Source organism: Malus sylvestris, chromosome 8 (assembly GCF_916048215.2).
Source record: "Malus sylvestris chromosome 8, drMalSylv7.2, whole genome shotgun sequence".
Classification (NCBI taxonomy): domain Eukaryota; kingdom Viridiplantae; phylum Streptophyta; class Magnoliopsida; order Rosales; family Rosaceae; genus Malus; species Malus sylvestris.
Window position 1 is genome coordinate 4,451,672 of NC_062267.1, and position 11,889 is coordinate 4,463,560.

Consider the following 11,889-nt stretch of genomic DNA (forward strand, 5'->3'; position numbering starts at 1 on the left):
TAACGAAAAACCATATTTTTACACTAAAAAGTCAATTATAATACTATTCACTTTACCCTTTATTTTGTCTTTATCGTTAAAACTCAAAATTTTCAAGTATTTTTCATTAGTTTTCCTTATAATCTATTTACATTTGTATGCAAAATATTTTATGCCACATATGAAAAGTTAGTTTCACCGCTTTATAAATAACGTACCTCAAACTATAAATGACTAACTTTACTTCACGTGTTCCAAACTTTGAATGCAAAATCTACTTAATATTATAAATAACCTGTAAGATCCCACATCGTCCAGGGATGAGGATCCTGTAAGCCTTATATGTATATTCTTATCTCTATCTAGCACGAGACAATTTGAGAGCTCATTGACTTCGGGTTCCATCGGAACTCCGAAGTTAAGCGAGTTCGCGCGAGAGCAATCCCAGGATGGGTGACACAATGTGAAGTTCTCGTGTGAGTTCCCAGAAACAAGATCGTGAGGGTGTGGTCGGGGCCCAAAGCGGATAATATCGTGCTACGGCGGAGTCGAGCCTGGGATGTGGTAGGGGCTGGGGCCAAGATGTGACAATTTGGTATCAGATCCAATCTCTGGCCGGAAGTGTGCCGACGAGGACGTTGGGCCCCTAAGGGGGTGGATTGTAAGATCTTACATCGCCTAGGAGTGAGGATCATGTAAACCTTATATGTATATTCTCATCTCTACCTAGCATGAGGTTTTTTGGGAGCTCACTGGCTTCGTGTTCCATCGAAACTCTGAAGTTAAGTAAGTTCGCCCGAGATCAATCCCAGGATGGGTGACCCACTGGGAAGTTCTCGTGTGAGTTCCCAGAAACAAAACCATGAGGGCGTGGTCGGGACCCAAAGCGGACAATATCGTGCTACGGTGGAGTCAAGTCCGGAATATGGTGGGAGCCTGGGTCGGGATGTGACATAACCGCCTTTTCATATTGCGCATAAAAAAAAAATAAAAAAAAAACTTTTTCTCAATTATTGTTTTTACAAAATGTTTTAATCTACTAAAACTTTTACATATGAGAAAATTCAAACTCGAATGAAATAAGGTGAACACACTAAATAGTCCCCCCTCTTCCTTTTCAAAACAAGAGAATGTGCAATTTTACCATATTTTCCCTCTTGTTTTTGGCAATTACATATTTCCTTCATTTCTTCATAAACCCTTATTTTTTTATTTTCCCTTTTTTTTTTGGGACAATCACATTTTCCCTTCATTTCTTCCTAAATCTTTTTTTTTTTTTAATTTTTGGACAATTACCTTTTTCCTCCATTTCTTCCTAAACCCATATTTTTTATTTTCCCTTATTTTTTTGGACAATCACATTTTTCCTTCATTTCTTCCTAAATCCTTATTTTTGCCGCAAGGAAAAATAAATAAATACAGAAAGAGAATGTCTCATTGAAAAATTGAAAGGGAATTTGTGTTTGGGAGAAAAAAAATAAATGAAGGGGACTACCAAAGCAGGGTAATAGTTTTTTTGCATGGGGAAATGCGTAATTTGGCACTATTTACTACAGTTTATTGTACTAACACCGTCCCCTCATTTCTCATGCCTCCCAGCTAAGAGAGGCATCGCGTGGGGCCCCTCTATGTCGTTTTTCTCTGGACCAGATGGGTGTTTGATTTGGGGGTTGCAGGATTAGTGGAGTGGCGGAGAGAGTTGAGATGCAGGATTAATAATACGGTAACAGTTGTTTGGTGCATTATCGTACTAAATAAGTATCCGCTTAATTATACGATTCATCAAATGAATAGAAAAGAAAATCAAACACAAGTCATGTAAGTACTACTATTAATAAATTGAGTTGCAAGGTATTTGTAATCCAAAGCTCTTTTTGGATTTCACTTGGTGAAGCGAAGCAAACGAAGACGAAACGATTGTCTTAGCAGTCCGTTGCTTTTCGGAGAGTCTCGCTAAGACCGTCTAATGAGGCGTTTAGTCAAGGTAAGACCTTCTAGTCCCATTAAAGTTAGATCATGCGATAACAAACACATGACTACACTAACACTTAACCCAGTTCAATATAGTAAAAGCTAGTAAAGGCAACAAACGCACCCATATATATAAGATTTTCGTTATATGGATGCCCTCACTTTTACGTGTTAAAACGATGTTATTATTTCCACTTTATCATAAAAATTATGAGTTCAAATCTCTCCGACGATATAAAAGAAAATCATAATCACATTGGTAGTTTTTATCAAGTTTACACATAAATTATTGATGCACGGTTGTCAGCTGGATTGATTAGGCTCCAAAGGCTAAAGGGGCAGAATTATTGGATGCTGGGGTTGATTAGCCATTGAATACATCCAAAAAGTACAATATCCTAAACCCATGTCAAACATTAATCTCGTGACAATACGATAATACCACAATTAGTGGGACAAAAATGCCAATCGGACATGAAAAAGACCAACCAGGATGTGACTTGCTTGCATCTTAGTGAACAAGTCTCTAATATGTGGAGTCTAGCACTTTGGAGGCTTTTTCTAATTACAATCGCAAATTATCAAACCCAAATTTTACATTAAAGTCTTAGGTAAGGTTGATGCATGAGAAAAATTTGTGCGTGATTGTCTAATTAGGATAACTTTTATACTGAGTGAGACTAGTGTGGAGTCGGATGAGACTAAAATACATAAAATCTCACACTTTTGTGAGAGTTTAAGTATTGTTTATCTGATGATTGTTGTACACTTATTGATGAGCTTTAATACGATCAGAATCATAATTAAGCGTCTATTTAAAATACGAGCAAAACCAAATCCTCTAAAGTCCGAAATCCTTACCGATCACATAGTCCGAGTGCCCTTACATAAGCCTTTGTCACGTAGTTTCGCACCCTTATAAATCTAATGAGTTATTCATTCTAATAGTCTTTATGCCAAAAAAGATTTAGGGAGTCTAATTTTTTGAGCATATGATAGGAGATAGCCTAATAGGAGGAAGATTAGCATTCATAAATTAACGAATGAATGCCTCAGCCTTTGTGAACTTTAAGTTTCATGACTTATGTAGTGTAAGACATACGAATTTTGTATTTCTTTTTCTTCTTTCTTTTAACAGGATGATGTGAGAAATCCGTAGTTGAGCATGCATTACGCAGTAACGAATTCAAAATTCGAACCTAGAAGAGTTCCAATGTTACAAGATTTAAGTTTTTAATAGAAATAGAGGCGACAAAAAATTTCAGTTTATTCACTGAAACATTTTGTCAAACACTTAGTGAGTTTGTTGTCGTCTGCCAAACTATGTGCGTTTGTTGTCATCAGCCAAACCATATTGCGCATATGTAACAAATTTGACGTATGGTGAAGCAACCTTACATATGCTGCCGGCTACAGTGAAGAAATTGTCATGTGAAGTGCCTGTGCCTGCGACCCTACATCTGTTTGTTCGACATAATTCTTCTGTTGTCTGGCAATTTCCATTCGATAAACTCTGATAACTTTGTTCCATTCGATAACACCTTAAAATTAAGACAAACCAACACTAACCTTTCTCTTCAACTTATTTACAATTCAAAGAACCGAAAACGATCAATCAGTCGTTCACAACCATGGCATCTGCAGCTGAACTGCTTTCCAATTTCTTGATCCGCAGCCTCTTCTGGGGAGGAAGGTCTTTGGCCGAGGGGGACGCCTCGGCATCGACGATAAGCATGTCTTCCTCGTTGAAATCTCCCCTCAGGACTCCCATTGCAATTTCATTCTCAACCAACTGTTGTATCACCCGCTTCACCGGCCTTGCACCGTAGTTCGGATCAAAGCCTAATGTCCCGAGAAGCTCCACGGCTTCTTTTGTGTAATGAAGATCGATTTTCCTCTGCTTCAGCCTGTCTTTCAGTCGGTTCATCTGCAATGAGCAATGAACAAGTTAAGCATCTCTAGTAAGACTCGCTAATAGAAGCATTTAAGATAGATTGCTCACCTGTATCTCAACAATTTTAGCGATCTCCTTCGAATCCAAAGGCTGGAACACAATATACTCATCGATTCGGTTCATGAATTCAGGGCGGAAAGTTTGTCTTGCCAACTCGACGACCTGATTTTTCATCACTTCATAAACTGCCTCCTTGCTGTCGCGTGCGCTACGAAGAGTTTCGAGTATGTAGTGGGAGCCCAGGTTTGAGGTCATTATCACAACGCAATTGGTGAAGCTTACAGTTCGCCCTTGAGAGTCGGTTATCCTCCCATCATCCAACAGTTGTAACAAAATGTTGAAGACATCGTGATGCGCTTTCTCAATTTCATCGAATAGCACTACACAATAAGGTCTTCGACGAACCACTTCTGTTAGCTGCCCACCTTCTTCGAAACCAACGTAACCAGGCGGTGCCCCAACCAAGCGTGAAACTGCATGTTTTTCCATGTACTCACTCATATCAATTCTGACAAGTGCATTTTCTGTGTTGAAGAGATAGCCAGCCAAGGCCTTTGCAAGCTCGGTTTTTCCCACACCAGTAGGACCCATAAACATAAAACTTGCTATTGGTCGATTTGGGTCAGAGAGACCTGCCCTTGAACGTCGAATTGCATCAGCTACAGATTTCACAGCTATATCCTGACCAATCACCCTATTGTGAAGAACCTCTTCCAGCTTAACCAGCTTGTCTCTTTCTGATTGTTGAAGGTTTGACAAGGGTATACCAGTCCATTTGCTTACAATTTCAGCAATATCAATATCTGTGACCTCTTCACGAAGCATAGAGTTTCCAGACTTCCGATACTCAGCAAGGTTGTTCTCAGCCTCTTCTAACTGGCGTTGTAGGGACATTAGAGTTCCATATTTGAGCTCAGCAGCACGATTTAGGTCGTAGTCACGTTCAGCAGCTTCCATCTCTTGGTTTACTCTATCAATCTACAGAGTTTAAAAACATATGAATCAGCAAATCAAGATATGAGGGAATTTTCCAAAAAAAAAAAATTGCACAGTAAACAGAGGAATACTTCTTCTTTAATTGATCGTATGCGAGTCATGAGAGCCTTCTCACGATCCCATTGTTCATTTAGCTCTTTCTGTTTCTGTTTCAGCACTGCCAGGTCACTTTCCAACTTGCTTAGCCTTTCTTTCGATGATTTATCAGTGTCATTTTGCACTGATAGCTTCTCCATCTCCAACTTCAACACAGCTCGGTCTACCTCATCCAACTCGGTTGGCTTAGAAGTGATCTCCATCTTCAGCTTTGCAGCAGCTTCATCAACGAGATCAATGGCTGCAGCAGATTCATTTTCACAGAATCAAATAGAGTTCTATACAGAACATGAAGAAAACTTTACAAGGAAAACCCATTTCTACCAGACCCCTGTCACCACCAAGAAAAGGCCTATAAGATGAAATGTTTGTTACCTTTGTCAGGCAAAAAACGTTCTGTAATGTATCTGTCTGAGAGAACTGCTGCAGAAACAAGAGCACTATCAGATATTTTCACACCATGATGCAGTTCATAGCGCTCACGCAAGCCACGAAGAATGGATATTGTGTCTTCCACAGATGGCTGGCCACAAAATACTTGTTGAAATCTACGCTCAAGTGCAGCATCCTTCTCAATGTATTTTCTGTACTCATTTAATGTAGTTGCTCCTATACACCGAAGTTCACCTCGCCCAAGCATTGGTTTCAACAAGTTTCCAGCATCCATCGCACCACTTGTAGCCCCTAAAAGAATCATTAACAGGGACATCAGGAGAAAACATGACAGATACACTACTATAGCTTTATCAGAAAAGAGCACAAACCTGCTCCTACAACAGTATGAATCTCATCAATAAATAGTATAATCTGTCCATTAGAAGCAGTAACTTCCTTCAGAACAGCTTTCAACCTTTCCTCAAAATCCCCACGAAACTTGGCACCAGCAACCAATGATCCCATATCTAAGGAAATCAACTGTAGAATACAAGACAAAATGAAAAATTAATGCACAAATGTTTAAAGTCAAAGAAGAAACAGTTTCATGTGAAACATCACGCACAATTAATGCAGTATACTTATACAATGAATTGAATTGAGGGTGGATCTAGCCAAATTTGAATTGAGATCCAAGTACAAGAAATTGAACCTGGTTCAGATTTGAATAACAATGTCAAAATCTGGATTCAATCTTCAAACAAGAAAGAAGTTCCTATACTAAGGGTTTTTTTTCCACAGAAAATATTTAGTGTAATAACTATGAGAAAAACATATCAATCAATTGATAAATACACTGAAATGAATAACTACCTTTCTATTCAATAGCGGTTCTGGAACATCCCCACGTACAATCCGTTGAGCTAATCTGCAGTTAATATCGAAGTCATACTAAATCAAAACTTGTTGAAAAAGTAAGATAGAGTAGAAAGATGCAATGCACCCAAATAAACATACCCTTCAGCAATTGCAGTTTTTCCTACACCAGGCTCACCGATAATAACAGGATTATTCTTCGTTCTCCTAGACAATATCTGGATACACCGCCGTATTTCATCATCTCGGCCAATAACAGGATCAAGTTTGCCCCGCCTAGCGAGTTCAGTCAAGTCACTCCCGTACTTATCCAAGGCCTCATACTTTCCTTCAGGATCTATATAAAAAAACAACATTGATTTTATATTTAAGGTATATAAGAATACCCAATACATATCTGCATAGTAAAATGTCAATTCAAGGTAAAGCACAGCATACTTTGATCAGTGACTCTTTGATTTCCACGAACATCTTTAACAGCCTCCTTCAAATCCTTATCACTAAGCTGGAGGTTTCTGAACAATTGCTGCCCAAACCGTGCATCGGCCTGAAACGCCAACACAAGGTGCTCCACCGACACAAAATCATCTTTCATATCTTTCTTCTGCCGTCGGGCGTTGTCCAACAAGCCAACCAGATGCGAACCCATTATAGGGCCACTGGTGCCACCCGTCACCTACCACAACACAATGTTCAATTAACCACAATGCCATCTCAAGGACAGTTTGGGACTGCTTCTGCTGAAGCTAAAACCGCTCTCTGGCAATCATAAGCCCCTATGACTACGTTTTGCATAAAAACTTTAATAGTTCTTCTATCCCTAAACCCTAAAGCCTACTTCCTTTTCAGGAAACACTTCCAAGTGCTTTTCCAGGACGCAATTGGGTTTTCAATAAAATCTTGACGAGTTTCTAATTAAAGCACTTGCATTGAAACGAAACATGGTTATGCCATTACATCTATGATGAAAAATGGGACAGGGGTTTCGATTAAATGCACCTTGGGCTGCTTATCAATGAACTCGTCAGTTGCTTGAAGAACCGTAGTGTTGTCGAGACCCGCCTTGGTGAGAATTCTCCGGGCCAAACCATCCTTCTGCTCCAAAAGCGATTTCATCAAGTGCTCAGTTTCCACCACCTGCTGCTTGCTATTTCGGGCAGCTTCAACGGCACCCACAATGCCCTCCCACGCCATCTCAGTGAACTCATTCTGACTGACCTGATTTTTCAATCAAGTTCAAAAATTCAAAAATTAGCCTCAAATCCAATGAGAAAAGTTTTAGGGATTTTGTGACCTGGGAGGAGCTCGTGGCGGAGTAGAAATTGGGAGTCGTAGAGTGGAAGCTGCGAGTGAAGGCGCTTGCCAAATACTTGGCCGAAGCGACATTTCCCCTATACGAAACGATGCCGGGGCGAGAGAAGGGAGCGGCGGAGCTGCCGAAGGCGCGGGAGGAGCCGGCGACGGCGATCGCGCGACACTGATGCGAGAGGGAGTTTCTGGTGGAGGCGTTCAGGTACGCCAAGGCCAGGGCCGACTTGGTGAGCGTTGTGGTGGCTCTCCTGCTCGCCATTTGACCATGAAATGAAGGCAAACAAGTACAACAGAGAATTGAGATTGATTAGGGTTTTGCTGTAATATATTAGGATTCAGTGAGAGAGAGAGAGAGAGAGAGAGAAGAAACTTAAGGAAGAGGTAATCGATGGTTGTAGAAGGAAGGAGCATTGGGGGTGTTTCCAGAAGGGGCAAATACTGTTTTACTCCTTTCAACCGACCCAATTCTTTTGGGCCTATCCGATATTGGACTGATCATGTTGCGCTATACGTATATTAAGACTCGTTTGGAAATACTTCTCTAAAATACGAGAGACATTTATATGAAAAAAAAATATCATCATGTCACAATTAACTTTTTAATTGAAAAACGGGGCTAAAGGTAAAAGCTCAAATAAATTTGCTCAATAATAAATTTAGATTGGGACATCTCAAGTCAATTTTTACGAATAAAACTAACTAAATAAGGAGGATTATCAAAATAAAAAGTGCCTAAATATATATCAACTAATAAGCTTATAAGTAGCTAAATTGTCTGCCACAAAAAAAATAAATAAATAAAAATCTCTATAAACATGCTGAAGTTCGCATTGCCAATATCTTAAATGCAATTCTCGACAGGGTACAACAAGAGCATCCAAATGATAATTATTGCCAACAACTTGCAACACCAAATGAATTACGATTGCAGAGTCTGATTCCACCAGTAATTAATCAATGTGTGTAATCTCCATGCAAATTGTAAGCCCAAGACTCCAAACCTTAATAATTGATCAATCCGTAATCTTCATGCCATGTAAGCCCAAGTAAAGACTCCATAGCAATAAGAATCTCACCTATGCCCAAATTGGCGTAAGACCCAGAAATTCATTTCCCATCAAAATCTCTCAAAATACCACTCAACATTAAGCTTAAAACAATCTAGAGGATTCTCCTAGAACGTACTCCACTTGAGAATGCTTCATGTTAAAAGTACTTGAGAATGCTTCATGTTAAAAGTACTTGAAGGCGCTTTTGATATAAGCATTTTTGTCACATGAAGTGCCTCTCTCTGATAGTTATTCTGACCACCGAGAACCACTATTAACGAGCCCAAAATTGAAAATGAAAGCAATGCTTCATGAATAAGCACTTTTAACTTTTTCTGCTAAACGAAACTATGAACAAAAAGCAAAATAAAAGTTTACAAACACGAAAAAAGAACACTAGTAATTTCAGAGCTCACAATTTCATGATATCTAACAAACACAAAGGCACTTTCATAAATAAGCTTGGAAGTTGGAACCCGAGCGATCATTATAAAGGATGGTGTAAACTGTCTTTCAAATTGATTCAAGTTCATGACTACCAAGAGGTTTTACCAAAATCACAACAAATGAAGTTCCCTGGAAAGCCAGAATTCACTTGCTTTTCTTCGGTTCTTTTGCATACTCGTTGATGAGTCCGTCTACTTCCTTCCAGAAAAGGCCTTCCACCAACACTCCATCCTTGGTAAACCTGAAACAGAAAAACAAAAGTAGAGCAGAAAATATTAGTGCAACTTGAAACTCCAAGAAGCAATATGAACACACGTGTGAGCACTTATGCGCAGACATGAAAGAGAGAGGCGGAGGAAGAGAGAGACCACTGAGTGACGCTCTTTGTGAATTCCACCGGTTTGTTTGCAGATATTGATTCTGGATCTGCACTGGCTACTGTAAGCGTGTACAAGTCAGAAAATCTTGGTAATTTGGAAGACACCACCAACCCGGTGCTAAAGGCCCCCTGCACAAATGCATTACTAATGAGAAATGGACAACACCACCAATTTTTATGTTAGGCAACAACACCATATTTCGATTTCTCTTTCGTGAATCAACTTAATGTGCATCCATTTCAGATGATATAATGAACTGCTAGCCCAAATTCCAAGTGATTATACAGAAGCTGTAAAACTGAAACTATTAACTTTCTTTGAGTTTCGCACTTGTTTAAGTTGAAATTAAACCGACTTGATAATCCAGATTTGCCAAACTGACCCCAACGTACTGAAAATATTTTTGGCACACATACTTGGCAGAATTGAAATTTCCAGCAACTATAGTACATAGTTACTAGCGAAGAAAACAATGACACCTTAGTTCAAAGTATCTGGATCTACAAACTAAACATGCAACGAGAAAAAACTCTCACATACTTCCCTTAAAGGTTCATCTGCTATACTGAAGGAGAAATTAACTAATGAACCATGTTAGAGCAAAAACTCAACAGTTTGTATTATCTATAACAAAACGTAAACAAGCCTTGTGACTTGAATTAAGCTTAAGACAGTCCATGCCATGGCAAAATTTGACAGATTTAAGACGGCATTGCTAATGACTTCAACTCTTCTTCCTCACATCCTGCGTAGTACTAAAATCTTATACAAAACATCTGCAGAACCCATCTCCACCAAGCACGAAACTATAGTTCACCGAGACATCAATAGACTATGTGGTGGTAATACTTAAAAACAATATACAAACATTAAACAACAAATATGAAAATGTTTACTAAGAAAAACATAAATAAGCTTACCGCAGGAGGATGAGTAAATAAGATTGCATTTTTCTCCTTCGTGTATGAGACCAGCTGCAATATCCCATTAACGATGACATACTTGCCAGAGTCAAAGATGAAACGGACTTGCGGAATTATCATTCGAACAAGGATATGCCATTAACTATTCAATCAGATTCTTACAGTCCTTTCCGAAAATTCATTTTTCAATTCTTCTGAACCAAGTAGTTCAAAGTTGATCCGCTCAAAATTTCGGAAAAAAAGTTGAAATGTCCCACATCGACCGTATCAATGAGAAAAATAAGAGTTTAAATATTCTAACCCCGCTCCAACTAAATCCGAGGCCTTTTGTGATAAAACCCCATACATGACGGATTGTGCAGGTGGTAATTACCAAGTTGGGACAGTATCGGTGTTGTTGGAAGTGGGCCTTTGGCCCATTTACACTTATAAAAACACACGACTTACGGAATATGGTGATTACTAAAAAAAAATCACGATCAAACAATGTCAAGAACAGACAGCAGAACCCAGTTAGCACCTAACTTTAACCAATTATCTGAGATCAATTCAAAGAAAAAGGATATAATGCAATGCATCCAAGCAGGAAATCTCGGTTCTCCGGAAATTTCTTGTTGTAGAACTGAGCAAACAAAGCAATGATTATCACAACGGTTCCAATCAGCAACTTCAAGTTACTCAGCCTCGTATTCTCCACATACCCGCGACTCTTAACAATCTACAAAACCATTTTAATTAAATTAATCTCATCACTAATCACTCCAAACAGCCTCATAATCCACAAATCACACAATAAATCAAGCAAAACAAAACTTCTGATAACCGTATAATCCAAATCTTTCAGATATTGAAGAAATTGTGAGATTTTAAACGCAATCGGTAAACTGGTGAAATTAAATGTATGAAAACATTGGGGAAAAATCGACCGACCTCTGAGACGGACTCGTCGAGGAGGTGCTTGATGGAGCTGTGATCTGAGAGATTGACCTTCTTAGGGTTTTTGCTCTTGCTCTCGGCCTTCGTCTCCGACATTTTGGAATTTTGGGATTTCTTTCAATTTTCTTCAGTTTTGCAGCTGAGAATTTTGCATATCGCTGGGTTTTGGCTTTTAGGCGATTTAACCGTTTCTGTGACTTCTCAGTGTCCTGACATCATTGTTCCAATCAAAGTCTGTCACGTGGACAAAGAGACATACACGTAGGATCTTTTTTCCATGTCACCCATTTAGAGGGAGTTAGATCTACTCCGGACCTTAAGAGCAACTCCACCCATGGAGCCCTCCCCCCTGACAATCTACTATTCAATCCATCCTATTGAACAGTAACTGCCTTAAATGAATAGTAATTACCATTAATGAACAGTAATTGTCATTTACATCTTCACCCTTGGAACCCTCCCCCCTGGCAATAAGCAATAAAAATAATAGTTTTTTATGTTTGTTTAAATAATAAAAAATTACAAAAGCTATATATATATCTCTCTCTCTCTGACACAAAAAAAATAAAAAAATACAAAACCCTCGGGCCACAGGC

General features: G+C 39.0%; 2 protein-coding genes across 2 annotated transcripts; both read right to left on the reverse strand.

The window, feature by feature from the left end:
* Positions 1–3,427: 3,427 nt before the first annotated feature.
* LOC126631220 (chaperone protein ClpB4, mitochondrial) lies at positions 3,428–7,985 on the reverse strand. The gene is made up of 10 exons (XM_050301392.1): positions 7,542–7,985; positions 7,247–7,465; positions 6,686–6,923; positions 6,389–6,584; positions 6,245–6,299; positions 5,761–5,911; positions 5,372–5,680; positions 4,972–5,237; positions 3,953–4,882; positions 3,428–3,877 (listed from the first exon to the last, which is right to left on the reverse strand). The coding sequence occupies exons 1-10, from the start codon at positions 7,815–7,817 to the stop codon at positions 3,566–3,568; spliced, it is 2,952 nt and encodes a 983-aa protein (XP_050157349.1). The 5' UTR covers positions 7,818–7,985; the 3' UTR covers positions 3,428–3,565.
* Positions 7,986–9,035: 1,050 nt separating this feature from the next.
* On the reverse strand, positions 9,036–11,457 carry LOC126631223 (signal peptidase complex subunit 2-like). The gene is made up of 5 exons (XM_050301395.1): positions 11,288–11,457; positions 10,924–11,075; positions 10,355–10,436; positions 9,423–9,562; positions 9,036–9,295 (listed from the first exon to the last, which is right to left on the reverse strand). Exons 1-5 carry the CDS (start codon positions 11,387–11,389, stop codon positions 9,199–9,201), a joined length of 573 nt encoding a protein of 190 aa, XP_050157352.1. The 5' UTR covers positions 11,390–11,457; the 3' UTR covers positions 9,036–9,198.
* Positions 11,458–11,889: the final 432 nt, after the last annotated feature.

Bases quoted from the DNA above. Each gene is read 5' to 3' on its own strand.
- LOC126631220 (XM_050301392.1), bottom strand. From the start codon at position 7,817: ATGGCGAGCAGGAGAGCCACCACAACGCTCACCAAGTCGGCCCTGGCC. The intron at 5,912-6,244 runs GTAGTTATTCAT...TGTATTCTACAG, and splicing joins AACCGCTATTGAATAGAAAG to TTGATTTCCTTAGATATGGG. The intron at 4,883-4,971 runs GTATTCCTCTGT...TAAACTCTGTAG, and splicing joins TACGATCAATTAAAGAAGAA to ATTGATAGAGTAAACCAAGA.
- LOC126631223 (XM_050301395.1), bottom strand. From the start codon at position 11,389: ATGTCGGAGACGAAGGCCGAGAGCAAGAGCAAAAACCCTAAGAAGGTC. The intron at 9,563-10,354 runs GTAAGCTTATTT...GCATTTGTGCAG, and splicing joins TATTTACTCATCCTCCTGCG to GGGGCCTTTAGCACCGGGTT. The intron at 9,296-9,422 runs GTCTCTCTCTTC...TTTCTGTTTCAG, and splicing joins ACAAAGAGCGTCACTCAGTG to GTTTACCAAGGATGGAGTGT.